This window comes from Aethalodelphis obliquidens, unplaced genomic scaffold (assembly GCF_003676395.1).
Source record: "Aethalodelphis obliquidens isolate GAN/ISIS:26980383/991018 unplaced genomic scaffold, ASM367639v1 scaffold13, whole genome shotgun sequence".
NCBI classification, from domain to species: domain Eukaryota; kingdom Metazoa; phylum Chordata; class Mammalia; order Artiodactyla; family Delphinidae; genus Aethalodelphis; species Aethalodelphis obliquidens.
This window is the reverse complement of record NW_020837957.1, coordinates 2,305,532-2,328,882: the sequence shown is the minus strand read 5'-3', so window position 1 is coordinate 2,328,882 and position 23,351 is coordinate 2,305,532. Positions and strand designations below refer to the sequence as shown.

General features: G+C 42.3%; 1 protein-coding gene across 2 annotated transcripts in view; it reads right to left on the bottom strand.

Moving 5' to 3' along the window:
• Positions 1 to 1,447: 1,447 nt before the first annotated feature.
• Positions 1,448 to 23,351, bottom strand: part of CACHD1 (cache domain containing 1) — a 217,345-nt gene continuing 195,441 nt past the window's right edge. The window contains exons 20-27 of one of the 2 annotated variants that reach the window (XM_027113978.1): positions 22,489 to 22,649; positions 22,078 to 22,164; positions 21,071 to 21,187; positions 19,741 to 19,892; positions 18,288 to 18,449; positions 16,948 to 17,025; positions 16,216 to 16,317; positions 1,448 to 3,201 (exon numbers count right to left, since the gene is read on the bottom strand). In XM_027113978.1, coding sequence (XP_026969779.1) covers positions 2,963 to 3,201; positions 16,216 to 16,317; positions 16,948 to 17,025; positions 18,288 to 18,449; positions 19,741 to 19,892; positions 21,071 to 21,187; positions 22,078 to 22,164; positions 22,489 to 22,649 — 1,098 coding nt within the window. In that variant the 3' untranslated portion in view covers positions 1,448 to 2,962. The remainder of the gene's footprint in view (positions 3,202 to 16,215; positions 16,318 to 16,947; positions 17,026 to 18,287; positions 18,450 to 19,740; positions 19,893 to 21,070; positions 21,188 to 22,077; positions 22,165 to 22,488; positions 22,650 to 23,351) is intronic. The other variant, XM_027113979.1, reaches the window with a different exon arrangement.

The following is a 23,351-nucleotide window of genomic DNA, read 5'->3' as shown; positions in this document are numbered from 1 at the left end:
TGGAGAAAAACTTGGTTTGAAAGGATACATGCACCCCAATGTTCATTGCAGCACTATTTACAATAGCCAAGACATGGAAGCAACCTAAATGCCCATCGACGGAAGAATGAATAAAGAAGATGAGGTACATATACACAATGGAATATTACCCGGCCATAAAAAACAAAGAAATAATGCCATTTGCAGCGACATGGATGACCTAGAGATTGTCATACTGAGTGAAGTCAGAGAAAGACAAATATAATATGATATCGCTTATATGTGGAACCAAAAAAAAATGGTACAAAGGAACCTATTTACAAAACAGAAATAGCATCACAGATGTAGAAAACAAACTTATGGCTACCAAGGGGGAAAGGGGGAGGAGGGATAAATTGGGAGATTGGGATTGACATATACACATTACTATATGTAAAATAGATAACTAATAAGAAACTACTGTATAGCACAGGGAACTCTACTCAATACTCTGTAATGACCTATATGGGAATAGAATCTAAAAAAGAGTGTATATATGTATATTATAACTGATTGACTTTGCTGTACAGCAGAAACTCACACAAAATTGTAAATCAACTATACGGCAATAAAAATTACTTAAACAAAAAAAAGAAAACAAACAAAAACAAACAAGCAATGTAATCTGCGGGGCAAAAGGAGCCAATATTGATTGCCATGATGAAACGTTTCCAAAACCATATTTTTCCTTTTAAATAACAACAAGAGCACAAACAAGAAATGTCTAAACAACATTATATGCAATGCTTGGGGAAGAAGACAAAAGGTAACTTAGCAGATCAAAACTTCAACCCAAACTGCACAAAGCTGTATGTCATATTCTCCAGGAACTGCAAAACTTGGTTATATTCTTATTCCCGTATAAGTATTCAATCACTTTCCCTGAAAGTTCAGGATGGGGAGAGATTCTTATCACAAAAGACACAAAATACATTTCTCTCATTGTCTTTGAGTAGGCTGTCCGTATTTTATTTTTTAAGCTCTTAGTTTTGTGATTCTTTTCTTGAAAACAACCAGGTTCCCCTCCATCAAGAGGCTAGTGTCATAACACAAAGACTCTCAACTTGAGAAATGACCCCAGTGTTCCATGGAGAGGTTTGATATTCTGGGAAGACAGGAAAGTCATTCATTCCCTCCAGCAGTTAGAGAACAGCCATTTATTTATTATATATGACACTAATTTAGATGCTCAGAAAGGGGGAGCTATGATCCACACATTTTATTTGCTTTTGATTTCATCCCATTAGAGTCTTAAATTTCTTTGCATAGTCAAGATGGTCAGGAAGCCCCTGAAGTTGACTGTGGCACTGAAAGGAAGCCTACTTTCAGTTTGGCAACTTATCTGCTAGGTTACAAAGTGTAATCTGCCTTGAGGCACAAGAAGTGGTCCATTAACAACAAATCACTATAGCCACTAAGACTGTCCGTTCATACAGTTTATTTCACTAGACTGCAATTTTATACACAGTATGAAGAGGTTTCCTGATAGCACACATATAGTTGACTTTCTGTACTGCTGAAGAACCACTTTTATTTTTTTTTACATTATATCGTAATACCCTATCATTAAAACATTATTCAGTGAATTTTTTCCAACTACATATAAACGGAGATTTACCACACACACGGTGCAAGAATGTCTTTATAACATATTTGGATCACAAAATGTGAATCTAAAATACATCACTGTAATTAGAACACTACTTTAAAATTACAATGCCCCATGTTGTATTAGCCAGATTTGATCACCCTCTGTATACATCACAAAGCAGTTTGGTGGGTATCTTCTTGGAGGACTGGCAGCAGCTTTAAACTATGATTTCAAAAGAAATCTTTATTTTGGAATCAAAATTTTGAATTTGAAAAACTTCTTCCTTTATGCGTTCCATATTCTCAGAATCAAAATGGGACATTAAAAAATTTATAGTCTCTAAAACAAGGAGAATAAATCCAACCCTCCTTTAGCTGAAAGGCTGGGGGTGTAATATTAGGTTTCGTAGAAACCTAAGGAAAGCACTGTATGGGAAATGGAAATTAGTTCAAAAGAAACATAATATTTCTTTGAAAGCTTCCTGGATTCCTCTGCCCACCCCCCCACCTCTGTCACCACCTCTGTCAAACACAGAAAAGAATACTGCATTGCAAATCAAGATCTATTTCCGTGAAATGATGTTCTAAAGAAAATGTATGTAAACAAGTCAGAGAGAAAGATTTCTTCATTTCCCCATTTTTGTGGAGTGAGGCAGTGGGATGGTATCAGTTAAATAAGATCTAAAACTTCTTAATCAAAGAACCACTTCATTATACACAAAACAGCTAGGGATAACTGGTGAAAATTTCTCATGTGTTTCCTTTTCTTTCCCCCAAAGTTTGAGAATGTTTGAAAGTTCAATAAATAGTAGAAAAATAATCCTTTACTTAGAAATTTTGAGATGCATCATTTAGAGCTTAACATGAGTTCCATACAGCAACTGTGGTATCTAGGTACCGCTAAGAAACCAGGTGAAATCTTCAAAGCACACGTTTCTCTCTGCATGTGCCACGTTCCCAGTCTCCGCTGGAGCATATTTTTCTCTCTTCCAGTTAAGGAGAGCCAAATGTTTCGGGCTCCTCGGAACATTCCCCTGGCTCAGCTTAACCAAGGCTGCCAATGTTTCACTTGTAGGTTCCATCTCTGTTTAGAGGTTTGCTTCTGTTCATTCCGTTGGTATTATGGCAGGTTCATTAATCAGACTTATTTCCCCTCCATTTCACAACCAGCCTCGCATCTTCACAAATGTGATTCTGTCGTTGTTTCTCTTGTTTTGAAATATATTAACAGGCAGGAAAACGAGTTAAATGACTCTAGACAGAGCACAGACAGAAGTGGATTTGATGCTGGCTCTTTCTCCCTCCAGAACATTCCATATCTCCCAGATCTCATCTTCTGATGGAGGTGAGGAGGTTAGCATTCTGCGTCGACAGTGTGTACGGTCACGGCCGCCTGCAGGTGGTGGCTGTGATGCAGCGTGGGGTGGTGAAGGCGGTAGTGGTGGAACTTGTGACTTAGAAGGGCAGCAGTCTGAGGTGGGGTGTCCAACTCCAAGTCTTCATCGTGGTTTCCCACGTCCACCCCGGCCGACAAGGGGTCGTTGGTGCACGGAGGGTTTTCACTGTCTTCCTGTGGGCTCATGGTGCTGTAACCTAGAAGATGAACACAACAAACAGGCGGCTGAGAGCTTCCAGATGCAGGGAGGAGACGTCACTGCAGATTTCTGGGGCACTGGGAGGCGCTCCTACCTTTGTGTTACATAAGTGTCAATGTTTGCAGACTGTCAGCAGACCTCCAAGTGACTTATTTTTAAAGAGATCTTTTGTTAGCTCTTGCCTTAAAGCAATTACACCATAAATACACAATCATTTTAGACAATATGAACAACAACCCTTTTCCCAAATGCCCAAACCAACAAAACCAAACCAAAAATCACCCCAATCCTTTCTGATCCATAGACCCCACAACTGACATTTCGGGAAATATCCTCCTACACTATTCCCTCAGATAAGATTAAGGCTATTTTTTATTTTTGAGGGGAAAAAACAAACAGCTTCAAGACAAAGATCCTAACAGGACTCAGATCAGTTGGGGGCTGGTGGGGGGAAGCTGAGCTTCAAAATGCCTGAATGTGAGGCCACAGTAAGAACAAAAGACAGCTGCCACCATGGCAGCCCTGGTGTCACGTAATCCCTACACACCAACAAGTCACATATTTTAACGTCCATTTTACAGGTGAGGGAAATGATGATCAGAGAGGTTAATGAACTTGCCTGAGTTCCAGCCCCTAACAAAACACTAACTCTGCATACATTCATAGCAACTAGCAAAAGAATCAGCTATTCTCTGTGTAAGCTGGTTCACTATATTTAAAGATTAATTTCTTTTGGTATTCTAAGTAATATATGTTTCAAAAGAAAATGCCCTTGCTGATCAAAGGATTTCATTCCAAGAACCTTGGCATGTTTTTAAATATTGCAAAAAAAAAAAAAATCCCCTTTAAGAATTTTGAGAAGTGACAGCTCATTAATATTTCCGCTGCATCTACAGTTAGCATCAATCAGCACTCACCCGTGGGTAGCGCTACTCACATCCATGGCTGCAAAACTGACGTGCCTGCATGCTAACCAAGCAGGAATAGTTTGTGGTTGAAAATGTTATGCTTCGTGCAAAAATGAGAAAGGCAATTCTCAGTCCTCAATGAAATGTTGTTCAAACAACATAATTCTTTCAGTCCCACTCAACAAATATTTATCAGGCACCTACTATGTATAAGACACTGTGTTGGGCACTGCAGGAGACCCGGAGACGAAAACCTGATCCCTGCACAAGGAGCTGATACACTAGTGCTTGAGAAATAAAACAAGTACAAGCATAGCTCAGTTCAATTATTCATTTATCGAAGACCATCAGGAGGCTGAAAGGAGAGACTATGAAACACGAATAAGAGATGTCCCTTTTCCTTAAGGATTTCACCACTGAGTAAGAGACACATATTTACAAAATTAGGCTTATTCTAGCACAGATAATGGTAAGTGCTATAATGGAGGTTTAATTGAAATCCAGCAGAGGGTTTAACTAATTCTGGCTGGGGGACTGGGAAAGCATCACAGGAGGACTCATACTTTAGTTGGGCTTAAATGGATGAGTAGGAGTTTGGTGAAGTGGCTAGGAGTAAAGGAACAGACGAGTATGGCCAAGAGGTGTAGAAACACAAGGCTATTTTTACACCATGTGGCTAGGATGAGTGCTAGCAGGTAGATGGAGGAGAGACTTGAACATACAAGGTTTTGAGCAGACCAGAAAAATGGCACGATCATTTCTGTATTTTAAAAAGAGAGTTCTGGACTCCCTCCCATCAGGAAACTTACACAAACCTCTTAGATAGCCTCATCCACCAGAGGGCAGACAGCAGAAGCAAGAACTACAATCCTGCAGCCTGTGGAACAAAAACCACATTCACAGAAAGATAGACAAGATGAAAAGGCAGAGGGCTATGTACCAGTTGAAGGAACAAGATAAAACCCCAGAAAAACAACTAAATGAAGTGGAGATAGGCAACCTTCCAGAAAAAGAATTCAGAATAATGATAGTGAAGATGATCCAGAACCTCGGAAAAAGAATGGAGGCAAAGATTGAGAAGATGCAAGAAATGTTTAACAAAGACCTAGAAGAATTAAGGTAACAAACAAACAGAGACGAACAATACATAACTGAAATGAAAACTACACTAGAAGGAATCAATAGCAGAATAACTGAGGCAGAAGAACGGATAAGTGACCTGGAAGACAGAATGGTGGAATTCACTGCTGCTGAACAGAATAAAGAAAAAAGAATGAAAAGAAACGAAGACAGCCTAAGAGACCTCTGGGACAACACTAAATGCAACAACATTCGCATTATAGGGGTCCCAGAAGGAGAAGAGAGAGAGAAAGGACCAGGGAAAATATCTGAAGAGATTATAGTCGAAAACTTCCCTAACATGGGAAAGGAAATAGCCACCCAAGTCCAGGAAGCACAGCGAGTCCCATACAGGATAAACCCAAGGAGAAACACGCCGAGACACATAGTAATCAAATTGGCAAAAATTAAAGACAAAGAAAAATTATTAAAAGCAGCAAGGGAAAAATGACAAATAATATACAAGGGAACTCCCATAAGGTTAACAGCTGATTTCCCAGCAGAAACTCTACAAGCCAGAAGGGAGTGGCATGATATACTTAAAGTGATGAAAGGGAAGAACCTACAACCAAGATCACTCTACCCGGCAAGGATCTCATTCAGATTCGATGGAGAAATCAAAAGCTTTACAGACAAGCGAAAGCTAAGAGAATTCAGCACCACCAAACCAGCTCTACAACAAATCTTGTGGGAAACACAAGAGAAGAAAAGGACCTACAAAAACAAACCCAAAACAATGAAGAAAATGGTCATAGGAACATACATATCGATGACTACCTTAAACGTGAATGGATTAAATGCTCCAACCAAAAGACACAGGCTTGCTGAATGGATACAAAAGCAAGACCCATATATATGCTGTCTACAAGAGACCCACTTCAGACCTAGGGACACATACACACTGAAAGTGAGGGGATGGAAAAAGATATTCCATGCAAATGGAAATCAAAAGAAAGCTGGAGTAGCTATACTCATATCAGATAAAATAGACTTTAAAATAAAGAATGTTACAAGAGACAAGGAAGGACACTACGTAATGATCAAGGGATCAATCCAAGAAGAAGATATAACAATTATAAATATATATGCACCCAACACAGGAGCACCTCAATACATAAGGCAACTGCTAACAGCTATAAAAGAGGAAATCGACAGTAACACACTAATAGTGGGGGACTTTAACACCTCACTTACACCAATGGACAGATCATCCAAAATGAAAATAAAGAAACAGAAGCTTTAAATGACACAATAGACCAGATAGATTTAATTGATATTTACAGGACATTCCATCCCAAAACAGCAGATTACACTTTCTTCTCAAGAGCGCACAGAACATTCTCCAGGATAGATCACATCTTGGGTCACAAATCAAGCCTAAGTAAATTTAAGAAAACTGAAACCATATCAAGCATCTTTTCTGACCACAACGCTATGAGATTAGAAATGAATTACAGGGAAAAAAATGTAAAAAACACAAACACATGAGTCTAAACAATACGTTACTAAATAACCAAGAGATCACTGAAGAAATCAAAGAGGAAATCAAAAAATACCTAAAGACAAATGACTATGAAAACACGACGTTCAAAAACCTCTGGGATGCAGTGAAAGCAGTTCTAAGAGCAAAGTTTATAGCTATACAAGCCTACCTCAAGAAACAAGAAAAATCTCACGTAAACAATCTAAACTTACACCTAAAGGAACTAGAGAAAGAAGAACAAACAAAACCCAAAGACAGCAGAAGGAAAGCAATCATAAAGATGAGAGCAGAAATAAATGAAATAGAAACAAAGAAAACAATAGCAAAGATCAATAAAACTAAAAGCTGGTTCTTTGAGAAGATAAACAAAATTGTTAAACCATTAGCCAGACTCATCAAGAAAAAGAGGGAGAGGACTCAAATCAATAAAATTAGAAATGAAAAAGGAGAAGTTACAACAGACACTGCAGAAATACAAAGCATCCTAAGAGACTACTACAAGCAACAGAATGCCAATAAAATGGACAACCTGGAAGAAATGGACAAATTCTTAGAAAAGTATAACCTTCCAAGACAGAACCAGGAAGAAATAGAAAATATGAACAGACCAATCACAAGTAATGAAATTGAAACTGTGATTAAAAATCTTCCAACAAACAAAAGTCCAAGACCAGATGGCTTCTCAAGGTGAATTCTACCAAATATTTAGAGAAGAGCTAACACCCATCCTTCTCAAACTCTTACAAAAAATTGCAGAGGAAGGAACACTCCAAAACTTGTTCTATGAGGTCACCATCACCCTGATACCAAAACCAGACAAAGATACTACAAAAAAAGAAAATTACAGACCAATATCATTGATGAATAGAGATGCAAAAATCCTCAACAAAATACTAGCAAACAGAATCGAACAACACATTAAAAGGATCATACACCACGATCAAGTGGGATTTATCCCAGGGATGCAAGGATTCTTCAGTACATGCAAATCAATCAATGGGATATACCATATTAACAAACTGAAGAATAAAAACCATATGGTCACCTCAATAGATGCAGGAAAAGATTTTGACAAAATTCAACACCCATTTATGATAAAAACTCTCCAGAAAGTGGGCATAGAGGGAATCTACCTGAACGTAATAAAGGCCATATACGACAAACCCACAGCAAACATCATTCTCAATGGTGAAAAACTGAAACCATTTCCTTTAAGATCAAGAACAAGACAAGGATGTCCACTCTCACCACTATTATTCAACATAGTTTTGGAAGTCCTAGCCATGGCAATCAGAGAAGAAAAAGAAATACAAATTGGAAAAGAAGAAGTAAAACTGTCACTGTTTGCAGATGACATGATACTATACATAGACAATCCTAAAAATGCCACCAGAAAACTACCAGAGCTAATCAATGCATTTGGTAAAGTTGCAGGATACAAAATTAATGCACAGAAATCTCTTGCATTCCTATACACTAATGATGAAAAATCTGAAAGAGAAATTAAGGAAACACTCCCATTTACCACTGCAACAAAAAGAATAAAATACCTAGGAATAAACCTACCTAGGGAGACAAAAGACCTGTATGCAGAAAACTATAAGACACTGATGAAAGAAATTAGAGATGACACCAACAGATGGAGAGATATTCCATGTTCTTGGATTGGAAGAATCAATATTGTGAAAATGACTATACTACCCAAAGCAATCTACAGATTCAGTGCAATCTCTATCAAATTACCAATGGCACTTTTACAGAACTAGAACAAATAATCTTAAAATTTGTATGGAGACACAAAAGACCCTGAATAGCCAAAGCAGTCTTGAGGGAAAGAAACGGAGCTGGAGGAATCAGACTCCCTGACTTCAGACTATACTACAAAGCTACAGTAATCAAGACAATATGGTACGGGCACAAAAACAGAAACACAGGTCAATGGAACAAGATAGAAAGCCCAGAGATAAACCCATGCACCTATGGTTAACTAATCTATGACAAAGGAGGCAAAGATATACAATGGAGAAAAGACAGTCTCTTCAATAAGTGGTGCTGGAAAAACTGGACAGCTACATGTAAAAGAATGAAATTAGAACACTCCCTAACACCATACACAAAAATAAACTCGAAATGGATTCGAGACCTAAATGTAAGACCGGACACTATCAAACTCTTAGAGGGGGCTTCCCTGGTGGCGCAGTGGTTGAGAGTTTGCCTGCCAGTGCAGGGGACATGGGTTCGAGCCCTGGTCTGGGAGGATCCCACATGCCGCAGAGCAACTAGGCCCATGAGCCACAACTACTGAACCTGTGCATCTGTAGCCTGTGCTCTGCAACAAGAGAGGCCACGACAGTGAGAGGCCCGTGCACCGTGATGAAGAGTGCCCCTCACTTGCTGCAACTAGAGAAAGCCCTCGCACAGAAACGAAGACCCAACACAACCAAAAATAAATATTAAAAAAACAAAACAAAAAATACTCTTAGAGGAAAACATAGGAAGAACACTCTTTGACATAAATCACAGCAAGATCCTTTTTGATCCACCTCCTAGAGCAATGGAAATAAAAACAAAAATAAACAAATGGTACCTAATGAAACTTCAAAGCTTTTGCACAGCAAAGGAAACCATAAACAAGACGAAAAGACAACCCTCAGAATGGGAGAAAATATTTGCAAACGAATCAATGGACAAAGGATTAATCTCCAAACAGCTCATGCAGCTCAATATTAAAGAAACAAACAACCGAATCCAAAAATGGGCAGAAGACCTAAATAGACATTTCTCCAAAGAAGACATACACATGGCCAAGAAGCACATGAAAAGCTGCTCAACATCACTAATTATTAGAGAAATGCAAATCAAAACTACAATAAGGTATCACCGCACACCAGTTAGAATGGGCATCATCAGAAAATCTACGAACAACAAATGTTGGAGAGGGTGTGGAGAAAAGGGAACCCTCTTGTACTGTTGCTGGGAATGTTAATTGATACAGCCACTATGGAGAACAGTACGGAGGTTCCTTAAAAAACTAAAAATAGAATTACCATATGATCTAGCAATCCCTCTACTGGGCATATACCCAGAAAAAAACATAATTCAAAAATACACATGCACCCCAATGTTTATTGTAGCACTGTTTACAATAGCCAGGTCATGGAAGCAACCTAAATGTCCATCGAGAGACGAATGGATAAAGAAGTTGTGGTACATACATACAATGGAATATTACTCAGCCATAAAAAGGAACGAAATTGAGTCATTTGTTGAGACGTGGATGGTTCTAGAGACTGTCATACAGAGTGAAGTAAGGCAGAAAGAGTAAAACAAATATCGTATATTAACGCATGTATGTGGAACCTAGAAAAATGGTACAGATGAGCCGGTTTGCAGGGCAGAAGTTGAGACACAGATGTAGAGGACAAACGTATGGACACCAAGGGGGGAAAGCGGCCTGGGGGTGGTGGTGGTGGTGTGATGAATTGGGCGATTGGGATTGACATGTATACACTGATGTGTATAAAATTGATGACTAATAAGAACTTGCTGTATTAAAAAAAAAAAAAAGAGTTCTGGGACTTCCCTGGTGCTGCAGTGGTTAAGAATCTGCCTGCCAATGCAGGGAACGTGGGCTCGATCCCTGGTCCGGGAAGATCCCACATGTCGTGGAGCAACTGAGCCCGTGCGCCACAACTGCTGAGCCTGCGCTCTAGAGCCAGCGAGCCACAAATACTGAAGCCCACGTGCCCAGAGCCCGTGCTCCACAAGAAGAGAAGCCACCTCAATGAGAAGCCCGTGCACCGCAAGGAACAGTAGTCCCCGCTCGCCACAACTAGAGAAAGCCTGCGCACAATGAAGATCCAACGCAGCCAAAAATAAATAAATAGATTTACATATAAAAAAAAGAGAGAGTTCTGGTGGCAGTTTGGTGGCTGAATAAAAAGGAGAGAGAGGGAGGCAGTTAGGAGGTTATTGCAACAGCCCAGCTGAGAGTTGTTGAATTAAAACTATGGGATTGGACAGACAGCTCTGGGGTGGAAACAGTAGTAGTTCCTCAGCAACTTGATGTAGGGGGCTGGGGGGTGAGGGATGGTTAAAGAGGACTGCAACTTACAGTCAGGATGATGAGAGGGTGACTCCGAGATCCTGAGTCTCAGGGAAGGAAACGAATTTTGTCTTTGCACATCTTGATTTTGAGAGTCTGTGGATAACGTATGTAGAGATACCCAGCCAGAAAAACAGGCACGTTGGCCATAAATCAGGACAGAAGAAGGAGAGTTCGTTGTTGTGTGTCCATCATTACTGAGTGCCCTCTTGGTGCCAGATGCCAGGCTAGGGGTTCAACAGAAAAAGGGGTAAGGTGAGGCCCCAGCTTCTGAGAAGCCCACAGTCAAGAAGGGGAAACGCAGGTGCGAAACTAGAGGCATTACAAAGGAATACCAAAGCTGATGAAGTTGGCTTAGGCTCCTGGAGGAAGCGACACTTAAGGTGGCCCTCACGGGAGAGAGGGGTTCACTAGGTAAAGGAAGGGGTGGAAGGTACTTCAGGCAGGGAGATGAGCATATTCAAAGACCAGAAGACTGAAAGGCTCCATGGATTTGAGGAATGGGGAAAAGCTTCACGTGTAGGAGAAAAGAGCAAGAGATGAGGCTGGACAGGCAGGCTGAGACCAGACCAGGAAGGCTGGTCAAAGGGCAGGGGGAAGGTAGATGGCAATAACATAACGTGTGCTTTAAGATGATCCCTTGTGGCAGTGAGGAGGCTGGCCACAAGGAAGGAGGGATCTGAGGCTCAGAGGACGGGGGACTGAGCATCGGCCCAAGAAGACGGCGAGGCCGTGAAGTGGGACATTAGCTGTGTTTAAGTGGAGCGAGCAGCTGTTCAAGTTCAGGGAAGGGCTGGCTCTGGTGACCAAATGGACTTCCTGGTGAAGATGCCAAGAGGGTTAATATCCTTGAGGTTTCTAGGTTCAGTTGCTGGAGGAATAGTGATGCCTTTTTACCCAAGATTAAGAGATCAGGAGCCAGAACAAGATTCTCAGCTTCAGTAGTGCTAAGTCTAGAATGTAACGTAGGCTTTAAAACCTCAGTTACAAATGTTCTACACGTAAGAGACTAAAGTACTAGAAAACACATTTTAGCAAAATCTCAGTGTGTCGATTATTTTTAGCCAACCTTTAGTGCTAGGCTGTCTTCATCTTGCCTCCTGGATGCCTTCCTGACTGCTCATTTACAAGCACCCATCGGAACTGACAGCTGATTTTCACATTCATGGTGTAAAATTCACAGTGGTCCTTCTGCCTGTCTCACCCGCCCACCTTCCCTTATCTTGCTATTGTGCTTCACGTTATGTTTGAAGGTCTTTTCTGGGAAACCTTCCCAACCAACATCCACCCCACCCAGTCATACCAACCTATAGGGGTTCTGGTGACTCTTCTGTGAGTTTAAACGGTAATCTGTGCACATCCCTATCTTAGATTTTACCATATTACAAAAAAGTATAGGGCTGTCTTGTCCATTAGCAAACTCCTTCTTAAAGTACGAGGACTTATGCCTTACACAAAGCATGTGCTTAAAAAAAAAAAATCACATAAGTTTTTCAGCAATCTGTGGTTCTGTCTGGTGTGACATTTTACCAGTCTCATCTAATAATGAAGACATTCTAGGATTCACTGGGCCCTGCCTGGAGTTCTGACTTAGAGTCCAGGGGTGCTCTGAACCTGGCTGGTCACAGGCCCAGGTGGGTGGTGACCTTGCAGCCATTCCCAAGGCAACTCGGGGGCAGCCCCGTTTCTCCTGGTGCTTTCTGATGAGAATCCCAGCAGGGACCCCTCCGAAGGGAACCCCTCTGGGGCAATTCTGTTTTATTTCCTCAGTGGGACACTACTTGCTCAACCCCTCTGTAACTTACTCAGGCTTCCTCTTACCTCAGTAATTCATGGAAATCTGGAGGGAGGGAGTAGCATGTTTCAGAGAAGCAGGAGAAAGCCAAACACGTGCTCTCACTTAGCAAATTAACTGAGCGTTTACTCAGTGCCAGGCAATTCTGTGAAGTGCTGGGAACAGTGATGCATAAGACAGACACGGTCTCTGACTCATGCAGGAAGCAGCACCATTTGAGACACAGAGGACATTTACAAATACTTTCAAAGAAAGACTTCTTTACTATCCAAAGGTGCATACAGAGAAATTCCTGCAAAGCCAATTTCAAGGCGAAACAGGCTTCAGGAAGGAGGCCTGGCATCCAAAAGGAACAGAAGAGTCAAATTAGGCTTTTGCTCTTTCTCATTCTGCTCATGTATTTATCTGACGGTTCTTAAAACCCTCTTGATGGCAAGGGCTGTTAGGTCCCTCTGGGGACTCACTCACCCCTTTGTGGTCATCACCCCTTTGTGGTCACAGCGAGTAACTGCAGGAGAATATCTCTGCACTTCTAAAAAATGGTTTCGTGGTGCACTATGTAATTTTTGACCAGATTTTCAAGGTTCAGCATTTGCATTTTAAGTCTTTTGGAATTTACTTCGCTAGGGGAAAAATTCCCTTTTACAAAGAAAAAAATGTTGCTTAACGTACCTTTGTAATGTTTCTAATGAGATGGTAACTAAAACACAGATTCACAAGGAACAAATACATACTGGTGATTTTTAACTTAAAAATAAGCCAACTGATTGGTTAGAATATGATATTTTCAAGAGAAATAATGGGCAAAGCAGAGTGTAACAGTTAATAGCCAAGTGCTGGAAAACAATCATTCTACGTGGTGTCAGAACGTTGACAGAAATGATTCTACTTTTCAGACACCATTCTTATTTTGAGTAGTTTTCTTTTAAGATACAAAAATTAAAAATCAGGTTCTTTTAAAATACAAAACTCTGTTGGCCACATGAAATATTTCTAGTTAAAAATGCAGCCTGGAGTCTCCAAGTTTAGGTGGGTAACATTTAGTTTTAATTCTGGGAATATCACCACTCTGAACCATACCATGAAAGTCTGGTCTGTTCCATCCTTATACATTTATATATTTTATTCTTCTGAGGTTTCCTTTTGTGTGTGTCCCCTCTCCCCCCAGGGTCTTACATGATTTACTTGCAGATAAAAGTGAACTCTCTCCCCATCTTCTTCTTTGTTCCACTTCTTTAAGGAAGCTGTCACATTCAGCCTTTTATCAGTCTTGTGAATACATGCACGCATTTACAGTTTCGTGCTGGATTATCAATTCCTTGAGGGCAGAGTGGGTATGGAGGTGAGGTCAGCTCTGAGCTCATGCCTGCCATGTGTTATCTCACTTCATCCTCACAACAACCTTACCCGGGAGGAATTTCTAATCCCGTTTTAATTATTAGGAAACTGAGGTCCACGTAGCTTCACTAAGGTCTCACTACCTGGAAAGAAGGGGAGAGGTGGGATTCCAAGTGAATTCTGCTTGACCTGTCTTATAAGCTCTTCTAGACCACGCTGCCTGGCAGAAATAAGGCCCATCCCGCTCCCTTCTCCAACTCCTTCCTCTCTGCCAAGCAAACAGCAGATGCCCGCCTGATACCTTCACCAAATAAGAGAACACACGCTTGAGCAAGTCGTGTGCCACAAAAGAACTAGATCAGATTTCCGTGTTTAACGTGTACCTATGGTTTATCCTCTAGGTACCACAGGGACATTAGCTCGATACCACCACTTTCAGTGACCCACCATACAGGTTCAGGGATATGACAACACTCGGTTAAATGCTGCTGACTTTGTGATGCCTTTGGAATTACGTGGAATGTCAATGTCTTCCGCTTCTTCTGGTGCTGCATTCTGTCTGCATGAGAAACTCTGGGGATAACAGGGATCCAATTATTGTGAAAAATGAAAGAAAGCAAGCCCTTAGCTAGATTCCTTGGCTTCTGGATGCTGACACCGCACCATTCCTTTTATCTCAGCTGTTGCTTCATATGCCATTTTTACTAAGATGATGGGAGGGCTAATGGAACATTAGAACATCACTCAGAATTCCAATTTTGTACTGAAGCGGTTTCTACCAGGGGAAAGGGGGGTGGGGAGAGGGAGAGAGAGACGGAGAGGGAGAGAGAGAGAAAGAATTCAGTATTTCTGCTGAATAAGAAATTATTTCTGTTGAACTCTAGTAGCCTCAAACCTGTTTTATTATTCAAAGGAGAAGAGACACAGAACTGCCTGGCAGAATGAATTTATGCAGGTTCAAAGGTTTTTCTGGAAAAAAGGCAGAAAGTCAAAGAAACTGAGAAATTTAAGTTCTGCTTTGACTCTCCATAGAAACCAAAAGTTTCTATTTAGTTGGTGGGAACAATGTCATTCAGAGCCCAAATTAAGAGTCCCCAATTTAAAAATCAGACCTTTGGCTTCTCCTGTTTTCCAAAGGGAGTTTGAATACCTGGCTGCCGTGTAAAAGGCCACATTGGCTGCTTTGATGAATATCTACTCCTGCATTTTTTAGCACAGGTGTGGAAGCACACTGCTTGAAGACGTTTTTTTTTTCAGGGTAGATGTGGAGAAAGCAGAATAAAAAAAGCATAAATGCATTATTTATGCATTAAAAAAAGACCTGATTCTGGGAAGAAAAGAAAGATTTCTGGAAAATTAAACAGCTATATGAAAAACAAAAAGATCTGACAATTACAGGAAAGGATGTACACTTCTGTTATAGTTTTGTGCAACAGTGGCAGGGATGCCTAGACAGTAGGACACATCTGCTGTTCTCTGTGACAATAAGCCATACGGGCACTGGGAAGGTGAGAAGGTACATGGTGGCCATGCTGTTGGTACAGCCGTGGACTTGATAATCGGTAGCTCACTTAGCACCCAGTGTCTCTTCACAACTCAGTCCCGACCCTTCCCGAGCATCTTACAGGCACTTTAGGCACCTCCATGACTTTGTACACACCAGTCCCTTTGCCTCTAATATCCTTTGTCCCTCACTTTTCTTTAATCATCCTTCAAGGCCCAGGGTAAGTGTTGTCTCTTTGGTGAAGGCTTCCCTGGGGCTCCAGGCCAGGCAGGAGGTCAGGGCAGGGGATGCCAGATGACAGCATGGATTCTTGCCAGGCCCTGAGAGTATGTGGCCAAGAGAGCCCTTGTCGATACTGGTGTTTGCCAACCAACATCACTGGGCAGCAGGACCTATGACTAAGTCGATTCACTGAGAACCACGTGGGGTACCACTGGTTCTCAGTGAATGGGTAAGCAGGTACCATTGAGATGATCTGAACGCTTATTCATGGAGAAAACCCGGGAGGCAATCTGTGCGCCCAGAGGTCATCCCACGTATGCCTGGGAATGCTGAGCCATAAGCCAAGCTCTCCTGGGGCTCTTATAAAAGTTTCATGTTGGAATGTAACTATTTGGAAAACTATGTCAAAATAATTGACCTGAGCATGGAACGGGAAAGAGAGAGAAGGGTTATTTATGCATAAATAACTTGTGAGCACTGGCCCACAAGCGCACCAGGGTCCTCAGGGCCTCGAGCGCAGGAAGCCAGACCTTCTTACCATGATCGCTTTCTGTTCCTGAGCGACCCCAGTAGCGACGCCTCCTTTCTGGACTGTGTGCATGCCGTTCGATGACTGCAGCTATAAATCGAGTATTGCTGACTGTGGAAGGCAAGGACGGTTAGTCACTCCTAGGCCAGTATCTTTATGGTATCAAGCACATTTGCGCTAAGTAGCCTCATTCACGTGATGGGGGGACTTATTCCTTGCAGAGCTAGAATGAGTCATTTTTCAACAATTCTGAGGATTAGGGGAGTTGGTTTTAGGACTGGGACAGCAAGAGGTCCCTAATGACATATCTCCAACATGCATCAAGGAGATATACTCTCTATAGTTGAAGGCCAAAGTATCTCAACACACATGGAGCTCTCTTTTGATAGAGAAATGTTCTTTTTTTTCCCCCTGAGTTGTATTCATTAGTTAAGGGATTTAAAAGAAATGCATGCCTGATGACTCCCTTTCTAAAATGCTATACTGGAAAGTAATGAGGAGGAGAAAGAAAGGGAAGAGTAAGGTGTTTTAGGCCAAAGTACTTAGTGCAACAAAGAACACCCTGAAATCTTTTGAGATGTACTAGAACAAAGCAAATACCTACGCTTATTCCTAATGAAAATGGGGGAAAGAAAGAACCCCATCATGCCAAAGCATCTTAAACTTTACTACGAGAAAGCACATTTTTTCTGGATTAGCTCCTGCTGCCACGTTCTGCACGGAAGCAGCCTGGATACTCACTGATGCCTCTGTCTTCATGGCCGTCATCATCCCTTTCATCTCTGTCATTCTCCAGGTTGGACATACGCACTGACATTTCTACCCATCATTCAAAAGAGAGAAACATGACTATTTAATCAAACAAAATCACCCACTTTAATGCCCTGCAGAGTGTTCATTGGATGACTGGATGACAGCACTCCATCAATGAACTGATGCCCCATCTCATTTTTTTTTTTTAAAGGAGGAGGGAGCAGGAATCAGAAGAGAGAACAAGAGGTGAATAATCCAGTGGGGCACCTGAGATTGATTTCTGGACACAGAGGAGAAAAGATGTTGATTGAGGCTAACAGGTCTTTAATCCTCTCCTCAAGTACCTGAAAGGGAAGGAAGGGGTCTAAAACCACGGCTGACTGTGCTGATAAAATGGTGCTACAGAATGCTAGAAAAGGCCAGGCCTAAGGTTACACTGGAGGGCAGTCACCCTCAGTCAAACCAAACCTTACCAAGAGGAAAGAGCTTTGTGGTCAGCTCAGTTACTAAATCAGGCAACACGATCCCATGATCCCCCGACAGGATTGCGACCACAGTGAAATATTCCAACATCGACTAATCATGACGGCTGCCAGGCTCCTGACCAAGTCCAGGAAAAATGACGAGTGAGTCTTATCTCCACAGAGGTCAGGGTAACACACCCCAAGGGGTTTGTAGGGAGGATGGGGATGGTCGTTAAATGGTTTTGTTCCTTGCAAACGAGCACAGACACCACATTTAACTCTTGATATGGAAGCCATAATTACCAATTAATCATTTTGTATCTGACTTCAAGTCCTTATGCAGGTTGGACAGTCCTTATCCTGTTTTAAGAGATGTGATCATTCCTTTGAATGTGTGTTCATTCACACAATATAGTAATAGCTGCAATAGAACAGATTCATGTTCCTGCCAGTAGTGGCCTGAGGTATCTTTGGTCTGCCCGTCTTTTCGGAACAGCAAAGGCAGCATATCTGAGCTTAGCGAAGAACAAAATTTCCCACTCAGCATCCCAGCTCCCCTGACTGTCTTATTCCACAGGCAAGCTATGGCGGGCTCACGCTTGTGTAAGGAGAGAGATAATCTAGGGATTTTCTGGGGAATCAAATGGGGCTTGCAGGATTTAGGCCCTAAAGAATGAGCTGTGAACTAAAGGAGGGAAAAGCAGGCTTTGGGGACCTCCGAATCTACTCCACAGTAGCAGGAAATGTAGCACTGGTCTTACAGTCGCTTAAAGGCTTACAACTGGTTACTGTCCTTCTCGCCTTGGAACAACCCTGGGAGCCTGCTGCCTCCTGGGGGAGCTTTGGGATTCCTTTCGAGCTCACCTTGGGCAGCAAGAGGAGACATATGCTGATGACTCCGGCGATGAATCTGATGACGGTATGCATACACGGCCAGGACCAAGACCATGATGCAGCCCATGATGCCTCCGGCCACGGGACCCACAGGGGCACTTTTAATCATGTTCAATGTGACAACCTCATCACCTTCATTAAAATAAACAAACAGATGTCCTTCATAAAGATTTCCCAAGTGTAGCAGGAGATGGGGACGGGGGTGAGATGGGAAGGAATGCAGTGGGAAGGGGTTTAGTGAAGATATGTAAGAACGGCGGCTTTAAGCTTTGAATCCCTTAAAGAAGACCCACTGGGATGTGGGAACAGGGCTTCCTTTAATTTCTGGTTCTCAGATGAAATGCTGCTTGCTTGCAGAGCACACAATTGGCAAGGACTTGTGAAATAAGCACGTGGTTGAGGATCCCTTAAACATGCAGTGCCCAGTCTAGGGGCCCAGCCCTGGGCTGTGCGCTACTCTTAGTACAGAGGGGAGGCAGGGCGACGTGGGTCTCTTCGCACATATTTACTCTACATGGTGTCATTTATTTCAGTGGCTCAGTCACGTGACCTCCAGAAAGGATCAAATTTCAAAGCTTATTGGGTTCCCTTTAAGACACTATTTGCACTTTTCAGACAGGAAACTGCAGGTGGGCATATAAAGTGACTTCTTGGAGCAAGGTCACTTCAACCGTGTCCTAACCTGGTCCGCTAGTCATACGAGAGCTCAGAACCCTTCCTCACATATAGGAAAAGCTTTTCTTCCACAGACAGGCTAATGTGGGGAGATGTCAAAAAAGGCATTAACTAAAGGCTTTTCACTTGCCAAGCTAAGCTTGAGGAGCTTGTGGTAATTCCAGAAAGACACTGAGAAGATCTCAGGGTGGGTATGCAGGTAGTATTTTTGAGGTCTTGGGGCCTAATCCCAATGGTATTCCTCCCCAAAATGTCCCTGTCCCCCACCCCAAGCCACCCCACTGCACTGGATAGCTCTGGCTTTTGCCGACCTCAAGGACCTAAATACTAATTTGTAGCCGTAAGATTTCTGCCTTCAAAAGTTGTGAGGGAAGGTAGCAGCAGGAAAGCGATATGCACGGGTCACTCTGCCCATCACCAGCCCTGTGCTTTCTGACAGCTGGGATTCACATTCACACAACCCCACAGTTCAGCTGCTCAGAAATCAGGCCTGATTTTTCTCAGAACAAGCTTTATGGGAATGAATTCCAGGCTTGCAAAATTTGGCAGGAAAGATGGCTGCTTACTCTGCACAGTATAGCTAGCCAGCTTTGAAAGTAATTATTTGCCTTGGTTTTGCAACTAAAAACTACTGGCAAAGAAATCAGGGAAGTAGGGTAGAGAATTATTTTAAGATCTCTGTCCTAGTATAGAGGCAAGAAAATACGTTTTCAAGAATCAAATTATTCTGGGTTCCCCAAAAACATACCTATTGCTCCCATGTCATCAACATAGGGACTTTTGGCTCCAACGATCCCCCCGAAGCATTCTTTCTGGGGAGCACAGTAGGATTTGTCCAAGTGGGTCTTGCCATCGCTGTCTACCATGCACCATTCACAATCCAGCACACCAAAGCAGTCCCTGCCAGAAAGACAACGCTGAATATTCCAGAAAGCGGTGTCATGCAGGGGAGAGCACATGGACTTGGGCATCAGATAGCTCTCAGGGGTTCCATGACTCACTAGTGCTATAACTCCTTGAGCCTGAATTTCCTTTCCTTATAAAAGGAGAACAGCCATAGCCTGCCACGGGAAAGCTGTCTAATGTCCCTCAACAACCTGGAGATGAGAGAAACAGAACCGCTCTCTACGCATCAAACCATGAAGTCCACACATCATGGATTAGTGCAGGGTCACTCAGAATCATCTTAAAAGACCACATGGCCCCAAGGTTTGTTAGACTTTGGCCTAACACTCCCCAGGTATATGGTCATTAAAAAAAAAAAGAAAAAGGAAGGAAGGAAAAATTGATCAAACAAGTTGGGGAAACAGTGGATGAGTTCAACAGATTTCTTTGCTGCCAATTTCTTAGAACTTTTAACATGTTGAGTGCATTCTGACACAGTGTTTCTCAAGCTTAACAGGCTTTGGGTTACTGCATAACACACCGAATTAATCTATCTGAGGCCCTACCATTCCTCTGCTAAAATACATACTGAAAGTAAAACTGGCTGCCCCTTTCACCCAGTAATTTTGTTGAATCAAACTGCAGCTTGCAGTTGTTTAGTCCCAAACACCCTAGGGAGGAGGGGGAGGTGCCGCTGTTTAGTCCCAAACACCCTAGGGAGGAGGGGGAGGGAGCAGGGAGCGTGTGGCTTTCAGTTCTCAACACTCCTGTAAAGCATATCTGCTTTCTAAGAAAGAATTGATGAGCTTCAATGTATCACACATAGAGCTGGGTTCTGTTTCTAGAACCCATGAGTTCCTGCCCCCTTGCCCTTGCTTCTTCATGCCATTTCCTCTCTTACTCCTCTTATTTCAAGAATAACTTTCCCATCCACAGATGAGGCTACTAAGGTATGGTACATGTGCCAAATAGCTGTAACAAGTGGAAACCAGATAACATTAAACCTGGTAGATAAAGGGCGTATCAAAATCAGTTCTGGATCTGAAAAACTGGTACATCTTTTTAAAGCATCAAGAATGGGGATGATAAATACCACCTGGACAGCTCAAGGAGGCTGTCGGTCCCTATTCTTTGCTAGGTTCTGCTCCTGCAGCTATGATGTTGACGTGAAACCAGCACCGGGCACTGCTTACCCACTCTCCATCCTCTGACTGCACCTGCTGTTGACACACTGGTGAAGAGCCTCCTGCAGGCCAGGGTCAATGGCCGTGTACGTCACTGGCTCCTGGTGGACTTCACAGCTTGGGTTTCTACGTAGGAGCAAGTCTGAAGGTTAGGACCAAGACCATCCATATTCCAAACTCATCATGCCCTTGGCCCCTGACAGTGTCAAACAGATCTGGGTTTGAATCCTGGCTTTGCCACTTAGCTCTACGAAACCTTGGGCCAATCTGGCCTGAAAATCTGTCACTGAGATAAATAATGCTATATTATGGGTGAGCATCTGTGTGTGTGAAATGTTCCTACATGTTTATCAAAGGGTTAATTTGAAAACTAAGTGACAGGGCCTCCCTGGTGGCGCAGTGGTTAAGAATCTGCCTGCCAATGCAGGGGACATGGGTTCGAGCCCTGGTGCAGGAAGACCCCACATGCCACGGAGCAACTAAGCCCATGTGCCACAACTCCTGAGCCTGCACTCTAGAGCCCTTGAGCCACAACTCCTGAAGCCTGGGCGCCTAGAGCCCATGCTCTGCAACAAGAGAAGCCACTGCAATGAGAAGCCCACGCACCGAAATGAAGAGTAGCCCCCGCTCGCTGCAACTAGAGAAAGCCCACACGCTGCAACGAAGACCCAACGTAGTCAAAAATAAATAAAGTAAAAAAAAAAAAAAAAAAAAAGAAAGAAAGAAAACTAAGTGACTTATTGGACATACAGTATCTGACACATGTTAGGCACTTAGTTAATGCTTGTAACAGTCTCATATTTGTTGTAAGTAGCACATATACTCAAAAATTTTTTAGCATTTATATTCAAACCTGAAAGTGGACTTCATTTTAAGACACTATGGAGTTTGAAAACTGGCTCACTGAACAGTTCCATCATTAGGATGAATCACCTTCTTATACTTCCAACTCGAAACAAATCTATAAACAAGACTCCCATTATAAACATGCACACACACGCACATTTTAAATTTACCTGTTCTCTGCATTGGTGAGGTTGCCAGTGCACTCATTGACCTCTAGAGGGCACTCACAAGGACATTCACATTCATTTTGTTCCATTCTGAAAAGGAAAAAGAAAGTTACTATGCAGAGGGTTGATAAACTATATATTGTACATACACTGAGGGAAATGAAATAAAGACACCATGAGCTAGTTAAAAGGGACAGTAAAAGTTATCACTAAAGGTTTAAATACACAATTGACCTCAATCCATTGTTCTTTGGACAAGGATGCTACGAACAGCACAGCTCTAAATGCTTTTGTAACCAGGACTTTCCTTTCCTCTAGGACACACCTGAACACTTCATGTTTATTTTGCAGTTGGCATCAGTTAAAATATTCAGTAGTGTGGTAAACAGAGAATATGACCCGTCCCATTTTTACCGGTGACAGTTGAGACAGAGCCGGTCCACCATGCTACAAGCACAGAAGGCCAGAGAGTCACACGTTTCGTTGACAATGCCGACAAATGCATTGGTTCCCGGGATCCTCGCCAGTCTGTATTTAGAACAGTGACTGCCGTGCACAAGGTTTGTCAGATCCCCCTATAGACAACAGAGTTGTCAGAAGTGACAGACAACAATGCAAAGTTTCAGCTCTACCATCCTGAAAACAACCCTTCAACCAACTGCTGAAAATACTTCAGTCCAACTAAAGCAAGCATCCTTTTCTTCGTTCTACAATAAGAAAATGTGATAGCTGGCTTCATGAAATGTCTACAGTATTTGAAAGCCAAAGATTCTAAAGCAGCATCGTAAAGTTGAGTCTGGTCATTTTTTCTGCACGTGTCATATGTAGTAGGCCAACTATTTAAGCCCATGTTGGTTTCCACGCCAGTTATCCCTTATGTGTGCGTGGTGAGGATAAGCCTAACCCTGAGAATCATGGCACTGAATCGTTTCTTAAAAGGTCTAGACGAATTCTTTACTGCCTGGAAGATGCCCACCTTTACAATATAAGCAATAACATAGGCTTATCAGCCTGTTAGCTCCAACAACCAGGAATGTTCCAGTTCCATTTTGGAATAACTTGGGCCATTAAGAATTTATTCTAATTCATATTCCACTAAAATTTGCATGTCTGAAAAATTTCTACTGGAATATCCCAGCTTCTCTGCTGAAGACTCAGGAAATCATTGTACAAATGACAGAAGATAACAGAGTAAGGCAGACTTTCATATGACAACCTTACCTGACAGCCCCCCTCTGATTACACGCGTGTTTGTCAATGTCTCCTTTACAGAAAGG